At 36.1% G+C, this 13,611-nt stretch overlaps 2 protein-coding genes across 2 annotated transcripts in view; one reads left to right on the forward strand and one right to left on the reverse strand.

The window, feature by feature from the left end:
• Window positions 1–12,151, reverse strand: part of LOC131586085 (1-phosphatidylinositol 4,5-bisphosphate phosphodiesterase zeta-1-like) — a 45,361-nt gene extending 33,210 nt beyond the window's left edge. The window contains exons 1-3 of the mRNA XM_058852823.1: window positions 11,997–12,151; window positions 10,916–11,066; window positions 6,318–6,552 (exon numbers count right to left, since the gene is read on the reverse strand). Coding sequence (XP_058708806.1) covers window positions 6,318–6,552; window positions 10,916–11,066; window positions 11,997–12,151 — 541 coding nt within the window. The remainder of the gene's footprint in view (window positions 1–6,317; window positions 6,553–10,915; window positions 11,067–11,996) is intronic.
• Window positions 12,152–12,266: 115 nt separating this feature from the next.
• On the forward strand, window positions 12,267–12,811 carry LOC131586086 (F-actin-capping protein subunit alpha-3-like). Its single transcript, XM_058852824.1, is given in 4 exon segments — window positions 12,267–12,366; window positions 12,369–12,543; window positions 12,545–12,693; window positions 12,696–12,811. Coding segments are annotated over 4 exon segments (540 nt in total).
• Window positions 12,812–13,611: the final 800 nt, after the last annotated feature.

Here is a 13,611-nt window from a genome sequence, read left to right on the forward strand (position 1 = left end):
GGAGCTGAATTGCTGTGGTTCAAACTTCTGAGAGAAAAAAAAGTGTTTTGACACTTTTATTCTTCTATGGACAGCACTAAGAAGAATTTTCAGTAGTCCTAATTAAATATAAATAAAATATTTGTCATTTACTTTGGAAAGTAACATGCCAGACAACGTGTTAAGGGAATCTTCTCTTTTAAAAGAACCAGGATTGTTCTCTAAAAAGTCAGAAATTCTCAATATAATCTTGCAGAAACTATGACTTCTAGCACCAAATGTCTTCGCCAGGGGTGGAAAATTCCAAATAAATATTGATCAAATCATGTTTAGAAATATTTGAAATAAAAATAGCATTTTAACCAAAGAAATAACTGTCTACACAGATGAATTGCAAATCAAGCCTATTACACTACTATATTTATAACAAAATGAACTAATTGAGTCCATACCAGTGATAGTCATCCCATTTGTTTTGGTTTTGACTGATTTAATGGCAAACAGAGCCATTACACTGCCAGCTACTGCTCTCAATGTCATGTTTGTAATGCAGTCATTTTACAAATGATATAATCTCAAAAGTTAGATTTGCTTCAAAATATAGTTTGAATTAGTGAGGGATTTTGCTCAGTTCTTACTCTAAAATAATTTTATTGTCACCGTTAGGCTAGTAGTTAACAATAAGTAAATAATCCAAGATTATTTTATGTTAATAATAGTTTAGAAGTCGATGTATACAAACTTGGGGACTGGAAATACCTGTAGGAAAACCCCCTTTTCTGCCCTGGTAATTCTTACTGCAGCTATAAGAATCAGAATGTACAAGTTAGAATTGCAATTATCGATCTTTGGTGTGTGACAGACTGGAAGTTTTACACCTGGATGAGAATTTACAGAAAATAATTGTTTCTCAATTACACAGGTCTTTGAACTAGAAAACTTGCAATGTTTTACAATGATAAAGAAAAACAGAAGGGCATCCAGACATCAAACATGCATTCACCCAACAACTTATTCCTAACAGAAGTCTTTCTGAAGTTATTCTTCCAGTCTTCCATTGATGAAGAATCCACAGACAACCCAACAAAAGCATTTCAACTGCTAAATAACCTTGTTAGGAAATTTTTCATAATTAGGAAACAGAAATTTACCCTGAAACTTCCTTGCTGTCCAAAATATTTGTTCTGTTTGGTATTATTCCTCTCCTCTTTTTTCACACTTTTTCTCCTATGAACACTGCTTTGGCACTTCCCACTTTCCACTCCTTTCCTCAAAAAAAAATCCAATCCAGGGCATTTTCTGTTTCAGATTTCTGATAATTTTCGTTTTTCTGCTATCCATCTGTATTGTTAATCTTTCATAGGAGAAAACAGGATACTATTTCTTCATGGAATGTCCTGACAAACTGCTACTCACTTTTACCGTCTTAGAAGGGTTTACGTATTTATTATTTTCTCCTTTTTTTTTCTAGTCACTGACAGTGACTAGTTCTTTAGATGTTCCCTTTCTAAAACAAATATTACATTTGATCTTTTCCAGTCTTTCAATTCATCATTCATTTCCCCCCTGTTTTCAAAAGTAACCTTTGACTTGTATTAGTCAAGCTTGTTACAATTTTCTAAGAACTTGGATTTGTCAACCTGTCTTCACTGACCTGATTACATCATTTAAGAAGGTCCTACCCTGTTCCATCCATATTTTTGACTATCTTACTCAGATTAATAATATTAATAATATTACAGAACCGACTGTACTTATTGCATCGGGAATTTCTTTGGTCTTCTTTTAGCTGAGAGATTTGCAGGATGACTTCTTGCAGCCTTGATGACTCTTGAAAAGTGAATCCTATAGATTTATCCACATGCACGTGGTATATTGTTCTATACTTGTAACAACTGGATTAAATTTCTACTGTCTGGATCTTTAAAAAACATTTTGAATTTTTTCACATTACTCAAAACAGAATACACTCATCCTGTATGTTTTGCCTCTAATGAATTACATGAGCTGTCTGGATTTCATTTTGGATTATTTTATTTTTCATGGTCTATAGATTTCTCTGAGCAATTACAAGTAGAGCTAGTAACTATTTGTGTGTGTGTGTGTGTACATCTTTTATGTTCTACCTTTTCTGCATTTATTTATTAAATTAGTGAAAAAATACTGGCTTTTCAGTCTTGCTTTTTTTCTGAATTATTTATGATGTTTTCCTGGCTGTTCTTGTCATCGACAAAAGTTAACTGCAATATTCTCAAGAGAAATTAATGTTCAAGCAAATATGCTAATGACCATAATCCCCAAAAAATGAACATCTAACATTGTTTTGTTAGTCAAGATGTAAGCTCATAGACTTCAGTAAAACATTCAGCTCATGTCTCCAATCAACAGACTAAAAATCTTTGTATTTTTACAGAGCTTACATTTCTGAGGAATAGCCCAGCCATGCTATTTTCTGACCACTTACAGACATTTTCTGCTTCTACATTAAAGGAAATGGGAATTCATCTCCATAACTATTCCACAGTGAAAAGACTTTCATCAAGACCTTACATTTCTCCCCTGGAGGAACCTCAGTCTTTTTCTCCATTAGGACCTTTTAGCAGTAGTTAGTGTGCACACACATATCCATTTGTTGTAGAAAGGGAAGGCAAGAAAAGATTTCTGCCTTCTCCTTGCCTCTTTTTGTTCACAAAGTTCAATGATTTCTTTTGTCTTGCCCTCCTCTTTTGGATAGTGTACAATTCATTTTATTAACAATATTCCTTTATATTGTTTGGGGTTTTTTTAAATCTGATTTAAGATAAAATTATTTTTCTCATTCCTCCTGTTAGGGTAAACTCCAGCTCTGCCATATATACAAATACTGTCATATCAGAGAGGAATTATGGATATTTGAACCTGGGTATTTGAAAAACTTGGATTACATTATACATTATTTTCAGAGTTTATTACATTCCATTTTTCTTATTTACCTTGGAATTTCTTTGAAAATGTTTCTCTTCAGAAAGAAAAAATGGAAAACTATCACAAGATGTTTGTTGCCCTGAAGGCCTTTAGAGTACCCACAATGAGGCAGACAAAACAAGCAAGAAATCACTCTGCACTGGCCAGAGCCTCCTGCAAGACCCATTTCCTCCTGAAGGGACTGAGTACAACCTGCAGCCCTGCCAGGGTCTGGGAGAGGTGTCTGGACTGAAATAGAGACTCAGGAGTGGGGAGGAGAAGAGCCTGAACGGAATGTGAGACTAGGAAATGTGGAGAGAGAGATGTTTCCCATGTTTTTAAATGTATGTGAGTGCTCTTTGCTTCCAGAGAGCTAAATGAGTAATTAAATGTCTATGGTACTTGGGACAGAGAGAGTGGAGTGGGTACAGATACATTTGCTGGGAATTTTAGGGGTGAACTCATGAGAAATACTTGCAATCACAGACAAGGGTTTTACTCTGCTATAATGGAAGGAGGAATCTTTCAGTCATTAAAAGGCAGAAACATCATCAGATGGAATTTCATACTATGAAATTTGACTACATCAGTATGAAACATTCATGCTCTAAGGGAACAGTAAAGAGAGAAGTATTTCCTTGACTAAAGTTATAATACACTTAATTCTTTTCTAGTCTCAGTTTATATTCTAGGGAGGCTTTTTCTCCCTTACCCACACTTACAACTGGTGCATGCTGGAATAAAGTATCTATCTGAACAGCAGTTCAGTTTTCTAAGGGTTTATATCTCATAATCACCTTGTCTTGAATTTTTTCCCCGAGACTAGACCTTTACACATCTTTTCATAATCTGATATATTGTGTCTCTCAAATCCAGCCACAGCCATTGTCTTTGTTGAGATTTTTAAGCCATCTTTCTTACTTCACATGATTTTTTATGAAATCTGTGGGAGTTTGGCAGAGATGTCTCCTTTATTAAGTTTGATTTACCTTGGCCAATGGGATCAAATGCTCTCTTCTGCAAATTTGTGCTCTACATTCAGCTCTGTCTTGCATACATCAAAAATCCAAAAAAAACCTTCACGACTGTGTGCACTAGGAATAAACTGCGAATGTTTTTTTTTTGCTTCACAAATACATTCTGGATTACTCAAAGTCCTTGTCTGACAGATGCACCAGGCTTATATTGTTATTTACAAAGCAAGCTGTTTTTTTTAAGACAGGATTGCATTTTTGCCCTGTTTTTGTATTGCCTAGCAGGAAAATAGGCAGGAATAGAGTCCTTGAATGGCTCTACATTGTAAATAATACTGGGATGCACTTTCTTATCCTCACTGTGCCTCTAATCCTATCCATGTAAATGAGCAGAATTTTTTTTAAAAAAGACATATATACCAAGCTTAAAAAAAAAATTATTTAGTTAGCATGTTTTCTTTAATCTCATTTAATGAGTTGAGTCTTCTATTCAAAGCTAATAGTAAAATGGGAAGATAATGGAATGTTTGGGAAGAATAAAACTCTCATTGGGGTGCTAGTAAGACACAACTGTCAGGTGTGAATCACATATTTTGTGATCAATTCCATAGAAATGGCTCTTTCTACCAAAAATGCAAGGTTTTAGCGCACACGTGAAAAAACCTGTTAGTGTAGTATTTTGACATTAGGCATCTAAATTGTATAACAAGAATGAAAGATTAGTTTATTCCATACTGTCCTGAGCTAGCTACAGTACCTACAGAGAATAAATTCAAAGTTATCTGGCTCAATAGCTTTGAAAATCTCTCTGCAGAAATGTTAGGGATGCACTGGATGCTATAAATGGATTTATTTAAATTAGATGTAAAATGTAGTCATTGTTTTCATCCTAATCTTGACATAGCAGTGCTATCACATTTATGAGAGAATGGTCATTACTATTAGCAAACCTGTCAATCAAATGTCAAAGCCTGGCCTTTTCCCTTTTTGTAAGACACAGGGAGGGCAAGGGTGACAGATGAGTCCAACAGATCATCCTGATGAATAATGTTCTGTAGCAAATTCAGAACGACACTTACACAAAATGGTCTATCACAATACCATATGAATCATCTCTCATGTCAATCATAACTGGAACTTTTCAAGAAATATGTTTGAGTGGGAGTATGAATTCACTCAAAGGAGCATGAACAATACAGAGGTTATTTTGTTCAGCGAGATTATTTCCAATAACAAGACAAACAAATTTATCACAGGTGAAGAAACAAACAAGAATTTGTCTCAGCATCTGAAATTTCAACCAGACATTAAATTAAACCTATAGAAACTTCAGTTGATATTTATAAAGGTGTTTTCTAATGGACTGAAGATTATTCATTGTTTAACTGTGCTATAGATTTGAACTTTCCCATCAAAACAGGTAACACAAAATAAAAGGAACCTTTTAAGCTGGTAATTTGAACAATTAGTAAACATTAGCTCCTCTGAAAGAGCAGAATATGTTTAATAAAATACAGTTAAATTTGAAAGGCAGCCTTAAAGAGTAAAGGCATAAGGAGTCACATGTTTTTATTACTGGACAGTAAGTGCCTCTAAATGAAACACCCAATGTTCTTCTGTTTCTCATTGAAAAAGTGGCATTTTCCATTTTCTTCTTCCACCACAGGTCACCATAGAAAATCCAGTGCTATTATCCCAGAAGAAATATTTTCCCCTTGGGTTTGTTTTTCTTAACCACTTATCAATTCCACCCGTTTTCAACGACTGGGAACCAAGGAAACAAAAGAATTGAACATATTCCACTGAATAAAATAACAGCTTGCAGCAAAATGCAGTTCTATCCTTTTCCTAGCTGTAAATTTTGCCAGAAGTTGAAATCAGTGACGCTCAGCAGAAGTGTTACACCCCAACTTGAGGCACCTTTAAATAGGTGAAGAACATGTTACAGATTTATGAAGCCCTCCTCATCTCAGCATTCTAGTGATTCACAAAAGGTGACCAGGCACCTACAAAAATTTTCCACAGTGCCCCTGCAAGGAAGTCAGAAGGACATAAAAGTCTTGTCTGAGGCCTTGAATTTTCACTAAGTGACTCAAGGGAGAGAAGACAGTGTAACGAGCAGAGAAGAAAAATGGCAGATATGGACTTTAAGAAAAACAAATTGAAAATGGTTTGTAATGAGCTGAAGAACAGAATTTGTAGAAGGACTAGAAATAAAAAGATAAAGAAATGACAGAAAAAAGAACAGAGCAGAGAAAGGAGGGCACCATAAAAAGAAATTAAAACACAGGAAGAAAACATAATAAATAGATGAAAAGACATGCTTTTAAAGAAATAAATATATGAGGTTTAGGACAACACAGTCATTGAGAGAAGCACGAGAAATAAGAGCTAGATATCAAATAGTTAAACTGTACATACCTTCATCAATGGGTTCATACTTCATAATAATTTCTAAGGCAGTTGTTTCATTAGCTTCAGTTTGAAATTGTTCTTTTATAAGAAATTTAAGGAGCTGGCTGTCAGGTAGAATTTTGCCATCTGTCGAGTAAGCCTTGAATAGTTCTTCAAATTCAGGCCTGTGTACAAGAGCTCGATAAATTGCTCTGAAGTCATCCATGCTAATAATATTTCCTGACTGTTTGTCAATAGTTTTCTGAGGGAAAAAAGCAACCAAAATTTATTAAAAAAAAAAAAAGAAATTAATGAAACAACATGCAATTATACAAATTATGCACCAAACACTCTTTTATAACTGACCATAAGAGTGAGCATCATAGAAGAATCCTCAGGCAACAGTGACTACAATCAGATTACACTCCTCAACTTTTAGATGACACTTTGTGTGCTACAAATATTTTATGTAAAGTAAAATGGACCATATGACACAATTAGCATCTAAATAAGTGCAATAAATTTAGATTTAATGCATTTTTAATATTCAAACACATTGTTGAAAATCTTTAAAATGCTATGCATTAAAATAAATGTGCAGCATAAAACTTATCAAGTGGAAAATATATTTAGTATAATACCTCTCCAACAGCTATTTACACCATATTGTAAATACTGTCAGTCAAATTTGCACACAAAATCAGCAACCAGTAATCTTAAAAATGAAATAAGGATGACCAAATTACCAAGAAATACAAACCTTTCAACACTTCAATAAACGAAGTTTATTGTTTCACAACAAAACAATATTCAAGTTTGAAGACAAGATATTTTGTAAGAACCTATGACACCATGTTCTAATCTTAACAAGCCAGAATGTTTAACTTAGATTAATTATTCACACTTTCAGAATTCTTGAATTGTAAGCTTGTTTTCATACAGCTTACAGAATGTTAGCATAGTAATTAATTTCTGTGTTTCAGTATAAAAGTCACTAGAAAAGTTAAAAGGCCACAAAAGAATTTGAGAAGAATAATGCTTTTTTACCATTTCTGCTTTTTACATTTTTCACAGGTTTAACAATTCTATTTTTCCTTTAAAATTTTCTACTTAAAATAAGTAACTGCATATATATATAAATAAGCATAGAAATAAATATATGTCTTGCATATATATAAACATAATATATAAAAATATAAATATAATATATATAATATATAAATATAAATTGCATTTCTATATAAATATAAATATAAATATAAATATAAATATAAATATAAATATAAATATAAATATAAATATTAATATAAATATTAATATAAATATAAATATAAATATAAATTTATTAAAACATTAATATAATATAATATAATATAATATAATATAATATAATATAATATAATATAATATAATATAATATAATATAATATAATATAATATAATATAACCATAATAAGATATAATATGTAATACGTATATTAAGATATAATAGCATATATATAATAATATATAACATATATTCTATTATATAAACTATATACTATATACTATGTATATTAATATTATTTATTAATATATAATATAAAATATAGTATATGCTATATGCTGTATATTGTATATATGTTATATATTAGTTAATTATGTACTGATTAATTAATTAATATCAATATAGAAATATAAATGTTTCTATCATTTTAGCCTGATTTTTGCTTAAAACCTGCCAAATCAAGAGAAATCTTCTGACAAAATTGCTCACAAAAACCACAAATGGCAATCCACTGCCTCAGTGATTATGACTGTAAACTGATGAAAATTCTCAGTTGTTGGCTCCTTAAACTGAGATGCCAAAGACACCACGTTCCAGCATCCAAACATCCAAACATGGCCCTTACTATGGCTGCTTTGGCTTCCACAGAAATGTCTAGAAGCAGGAAATTGCTTACTTGAGCTCTGGCTGCTCTTTGATCAAGAGATTGGATTACTGCTAAATTAGATTGGTTTTGAAGCCATACCATGAAAGCCAAAAGTTTAAAGATCTGGTGCCAGTTCCTTCCTATGCAGTAAAGTTCTTTCTGCACTTCTGAATAAGTACAATAGGAGTAAAAATATATTAAATAACTGAAACGAGTACAAAATTAAATTTCATGAGGAGTTCTAGTGAAAAAATCTTACAAATGAGTACTTCAGTGTTTGCTTTGAGTTTGCAAAAGAGAATAATAATGATCATTATTAACAGAAATCACCAGCAAGAAAATATTTCTGTACAAATGCTAATTATACACATTTCATTACTGCTGAGAAATTCCCCATCTAAGGTTGATTTCTTCCATCCAATTTTTAATGTTCTTAACAGTGCTGCAAATTTGCTTATAACCATTAAGCAGGAAAAGAAAATACCAACTTCTTTTGAAAATAAACAGTCTATCAGGACTTGGAGGATGTTCACTTAGTTACTGGCACAAAGAGAAGCTGGACAAAAAAGTAAAGTTTCTATTTTAGCTGCCTCCTGGTGAAATACAGGCAATAATACTACACAAAAGAACTCTTCAAATTAAAGTCATAAAAATCATGTCACTATAAAAAGATATTGTAAATTTTTGGGGTAGATTTTTATCATTCCTATTTTTATTAATGCACATCAAATTTTTGCTGTTCAGAAAAAGAAGAGACAAAGTCTTGAGAGAAATTAGATGAAAATTTATTATTCCTTAAAACCTTAATGTTCATAATTCTGATACTGCTCAAAAGAGTATTACAGTAAAATAAGCTCAAAGAGAACAGAGAAGAAAAAAAGCTGATTATTCCTTAAAATTAGCTTTCTATAAAATGTATTTTGCTATGTATAACCATTAGATTAACTGCTGATGTGCAGTTAATTACAAAGATGTCAGTAACATCCAGAATGCTTTGGATTTTTACATATTGTTTCGCTGATGAAATATTTGAACCCCCCAAACTACTGAACCCCTGTAAATCTTTCTCAAATAGCATAGGGCACCTAACAGTACTGCTATAAATAACTAGATCAGGCTATTGGGTATAATATGTTGTTAAATACAACTAGATCAGACTTCTTCTTTGCAGGTCACTTCCCTCAAATCTCCTTTTCTCTTCCCACAGCTGACCATCTCTCACATTCCTGCCAGAAACCAAAGTAGGGGGAAGATAGAGGAAACAATGAGAAATATTTTTAAGTTCTCAAGAGATCCTCTAGCTTTGAAACTTTCTCCATGCAGTGAAAGTTCAAAAAACCACAGGAAGCCTCTTCAGCCAGCGTTGAGCTCATGCTGCTGGTTCTACCTTGGTTTGAGAAGGCAAACAATGAGAGAGGAAGACAGGGTGAGGAAAGCTTAGTGCCTTCCTTCTTATGACCTTTCTGACTTGCCATAGTTAATTGTCTCTGCCAAATCAGGACAAAATTTGCCGGCTGGTTGCAACATTCTCAAAAGAATCATATCTATAAAGGTGAAAGTAAGTAAATATACATGTATTTATATAAATATATATATATATTTATATATATATACACACTTGTTTTCATTCCCTTAGGGAAAAAGCATTACCAGACAGATGGGGTTTCTTGGGGGGGAAATGATGTAAAGGGAAAATCTTAGATATTTTGAGTCATTACATGAAGAAAATATGTATCCAGTACTCATTTGTTAGTATTTGCTCACTGAGACAAGATCTGCTTGGCAGTAGTTTGCTTGCCTACACTAAATGAACTTAAGTCCAGCTTCTAGCTGTATCATGTCATCTTCACAGAAATATCTTAAAAACTGCCACCTCTCAAGGCCAAATCCATTCCCAGGGAGTTAGAGAGCGATTCCCATCCATTCAGGCACACCTCTTAAATATTACAGGAGAGGTATAGTGGAGAAAGGAATGAATGTGTGCTGGATCTAAAGCCTGGACAGCTCAGAGAAATCCCAATTGTCCTCCTGGAAAGAGGATTTTGAGAAGATTGCTCTCATGGCTCTGTCCAGAATCAGACAGACATGTCTGGGCTCATTAGCTTGACCAGAGAAGCTGAATAGGATGAAACCAGAATGCTTTAACTTTTCTCAAGCGCAGACATGTTACAAAAAAAAACCTGGGAATCCAAACCAACATATTTTCCATCTTACACTAATTTGTTGTGGAGAAAAGACAGAGTTATGTGGGTGTCAGTCTCTCCGAGTAACAAGCAGTAGGACAAGCAGGAGTGGACTCAAGTTGTGCCAGGCTATTAGGAAAAATTTCTTCACTGAAAGTGTTGTCAAGCATTGGAACAGGCTGTCCAGGGAAGTGTCTGCGTCACCATTCCTTGAAAGTACTTAAATGCTTGCAGATGTGGTGCTTAGGGACAAGTTGCAGAGGTGGACTTTTCAATGTATTAATGGTTGGACTCAGTGATCTTAGAGATACCTTCCAATCTAAAGGCTCATGATTCAAATTCAAACCCTGGGTTATCTATTTTACACAGACATGAAAGACCTGGAGGAGGAAAATTCTTTGCTGATTTTGCACACCACACTAGCTTGAAATACATTTCCCAAAAAATTAACTTGAAAAAAATCAGCAAACATATGATGTGTGTAACTGAACTTCTAAACCATTCATTGCTTAATGTACATACACCTTACCTTGAAAATATGTTTTAAATGGTCTTCATCAAATTTTATTTGCATTTTTTCAAGCAGCCTCCTGCAGCCCTCTAAATCAACATTCCCATTCTTGAAATCATTCTGAATTGTATTCCAAAACCACGTATGAGACGTCAGGTTAAGGAAGATTCTGGCCAATTAAATTGCCTTTTAATGGAGGGGATGAGGGGGAAAAGTTTAATTTCATTAAACCTAAGAAGATTGTGCTTCCCTTTCTTCATACTCTAGAACATCCTTGCATTCTGCCCTCTGAGAATGCAGCAGGCCCCAAGGTGTGCAGGAAGAGATTTCTGCTCTGTCCTCAAAGTCCCAGAGAGCAGTGACAGAAGGGCCGAAGGGAGGGTGTGATCAAGGGGTGGTCAGGGTGCAAAAAGGGCTGCAGTGAGAGGAGGGAAACGTGGGGAAGCCGAGGGGATTCAGCAGGCTCAGGGAATGGTGGGGAGTGCCAAGAAACACCAGGGAACGAGTGCTCCCAGCACTGTGCCCACCCAAACATTATCAACCGGCCCTGGCTGACAGGACTGGCTGCCCCAGGCCCTCCAGGGCATCCCCTGTGTGCCCAGGCCTGAGGGGAAAGGGCCATGTCAGGGGCATCCCAATGGCAGCTGTCACAGGGCAGGGAGAGCAGAGGAAGAGGAGAAGGTAGAAGAAGAAAAGGATATCTGTTCTCATCCATGGTGGCTGTGCACCGCCTGCTCCAGGCCCCTCACTGCAGTGGCATAGCCGAGATCTCACTTGGGCTCACAGTGGGCTCCTCATGCCACTGTGACCTGACAGAATGGCATGGAATGTTCACTCCCCCATCCTTCCAGTGTCGCTCCAGTGTTGCTCTGGTGATGTCACAAACTGCAGGCGCCCAGCACAGGCCCCTTCCTGCCCCCGCTCCACCACCCTGCCACCATCCTGTGCCTTTTCCTTCCAGCACAAAGTGTCCCCAGGCCCTGCCCCTGTCTCCCACCCATTGCTCCACCACCCTGCCACCATCCTGTGCCTTTTCCTTCCAGCACAAAGCGTCTCCAGGCCCTGCCCGTCTCCCACCCTTAGGATATCCCACACCCACAGCACGTGTGCTGGCAGGAGCTGTGTGGGGCAGAGCAGGCCTTTTGCAGCCAGCCGTGCCAATGTCCTCCAGGGGAGCTTGGCCAGCTTGGCCGAGGTCTCTCTGTCCCGGTCCGAGGTGACAAGCTGGTGAGGCAGAGGCTGCCAGCACAACATCTTCCCCCAGATAACCAGGAGCACTGTGCTACCAACCCACTGCAGAGACCTGGGGGGAAATCCCTTCTTTGGGCCTTGGGGAACCAGCTGGTTTCACGGCACAGGGTGATGGTGGATGTTGAGAGTTGTGGGATGCCACCCCAAAGTGCTGGGAGGCCACCCAAGCTCCCACTTTCCTGCTGGGAACTTCTCTGTCCTCAAAACCAGCCTGGGCAAGAGCAGCTGTCCATGTCCTGCTTTGAGGCACACCAGTATCAGCCTTCAAATCACTGGGACAGCCCTTGGAAATCAGGCTGGACTTACACCCTGACTCCATTTCCCACTCGTTTTACAGGAATTCTTCCCCAGGCAAACTGCTTCGAAGTTGCCAGCTTCCGTGTAGCTGTCAGCAAGCCTGAGTGAGACTCGAAATGTGACAGACCAAAGGCAGTTTGCCACAGATTTTATGAAACTTGTGAAAGCTGAGGACACCAAGTTTTGTATTGACATTCTGGAAAACATTCAGGTTTTGTCAGAGGATGTATGGGACGAAAATCTGTCGAGGAATTCCCTGTTACTCACACTTTTATGAAGTGGAATAAACTATGGAACAATCAGCATCTGAACACCAAGGTCTCCAGTGCTGAAGTGCCTCAATGCTTACTGAAATACCAGCTTTGATACGATGGCCTAAATAAAAAATGGGGGAAAAAAGACAAAATGGAGTTGTTTAATTGATTTATTTCTGGATCACTCAGGAGAGTACAGAGACTTCCATCAGTCAATCACCACTTTAAAAATAATTCAGGTCTGCGGTGACTGGAAATAATTTGGTTTTTTTTTTCACTTTCTTCATGTACTTTTCAAGTACTTTACCAGGGATGGTCAAGATGTCAAAGGCAGCACAGTGCTCCAGCTGAGATAGCAAGCAAATTCTTACTTTCCTTCGCAGTTTTAACCAAAATTATATTCACTTTTGTAATTTCACACCAAATGAACCATTGATTATAAGGAATCTAGTAAGGAAGATCAGCAAAGACATTGGGACATTATATCTAGATTTTTTTTTTCATTGCTACTGAAACCTTGTAAATTCAGCCTTCAGGCTTTGCTTGTGCATATATCTCTGAATCCCTTATATAGATACATGAACAAAGAGAAGATCAGGACACTGGAGGAATAAATTTCTTATAGCTAGTGCAGAAGATATTTCAGGACTGACCAGGGATGTAGGCTGGGTGTTGCAGCATTAAAGAATAAAGAAATGCTATTCCTCTCTCCCAGTATTTATTACAAAGGTCAAAGGAATGCATGTGATTTTGGTTTACTTTCAAACTATGATAGTGATTCTTTCCTAACATTTATCACAGATTATTACAAATGCCTACCATCCTTGCTGTTTTCTGTAAACATAACTTTTAATTAGAGTTTCAACAGAAACAAAGTTTAATTGCAAGAACTACTGTAAATACTACACTTTA

The sequence above is a fragment of the Poecile atricapillus genome, chromosome 18, assembly GCF_030490865.1.
Source record: "Poecile atricapillus isolate bPoeAtr1 chromosome 18, bPoeAtr1.hap1, whole genome shotgun sequence".
NCBI classification, from domain to species: Eukaryota; Metazoa; Chordata; class Aves; order Passeriformes; family Paridae; genus Poecile; species Poecile atricapillus.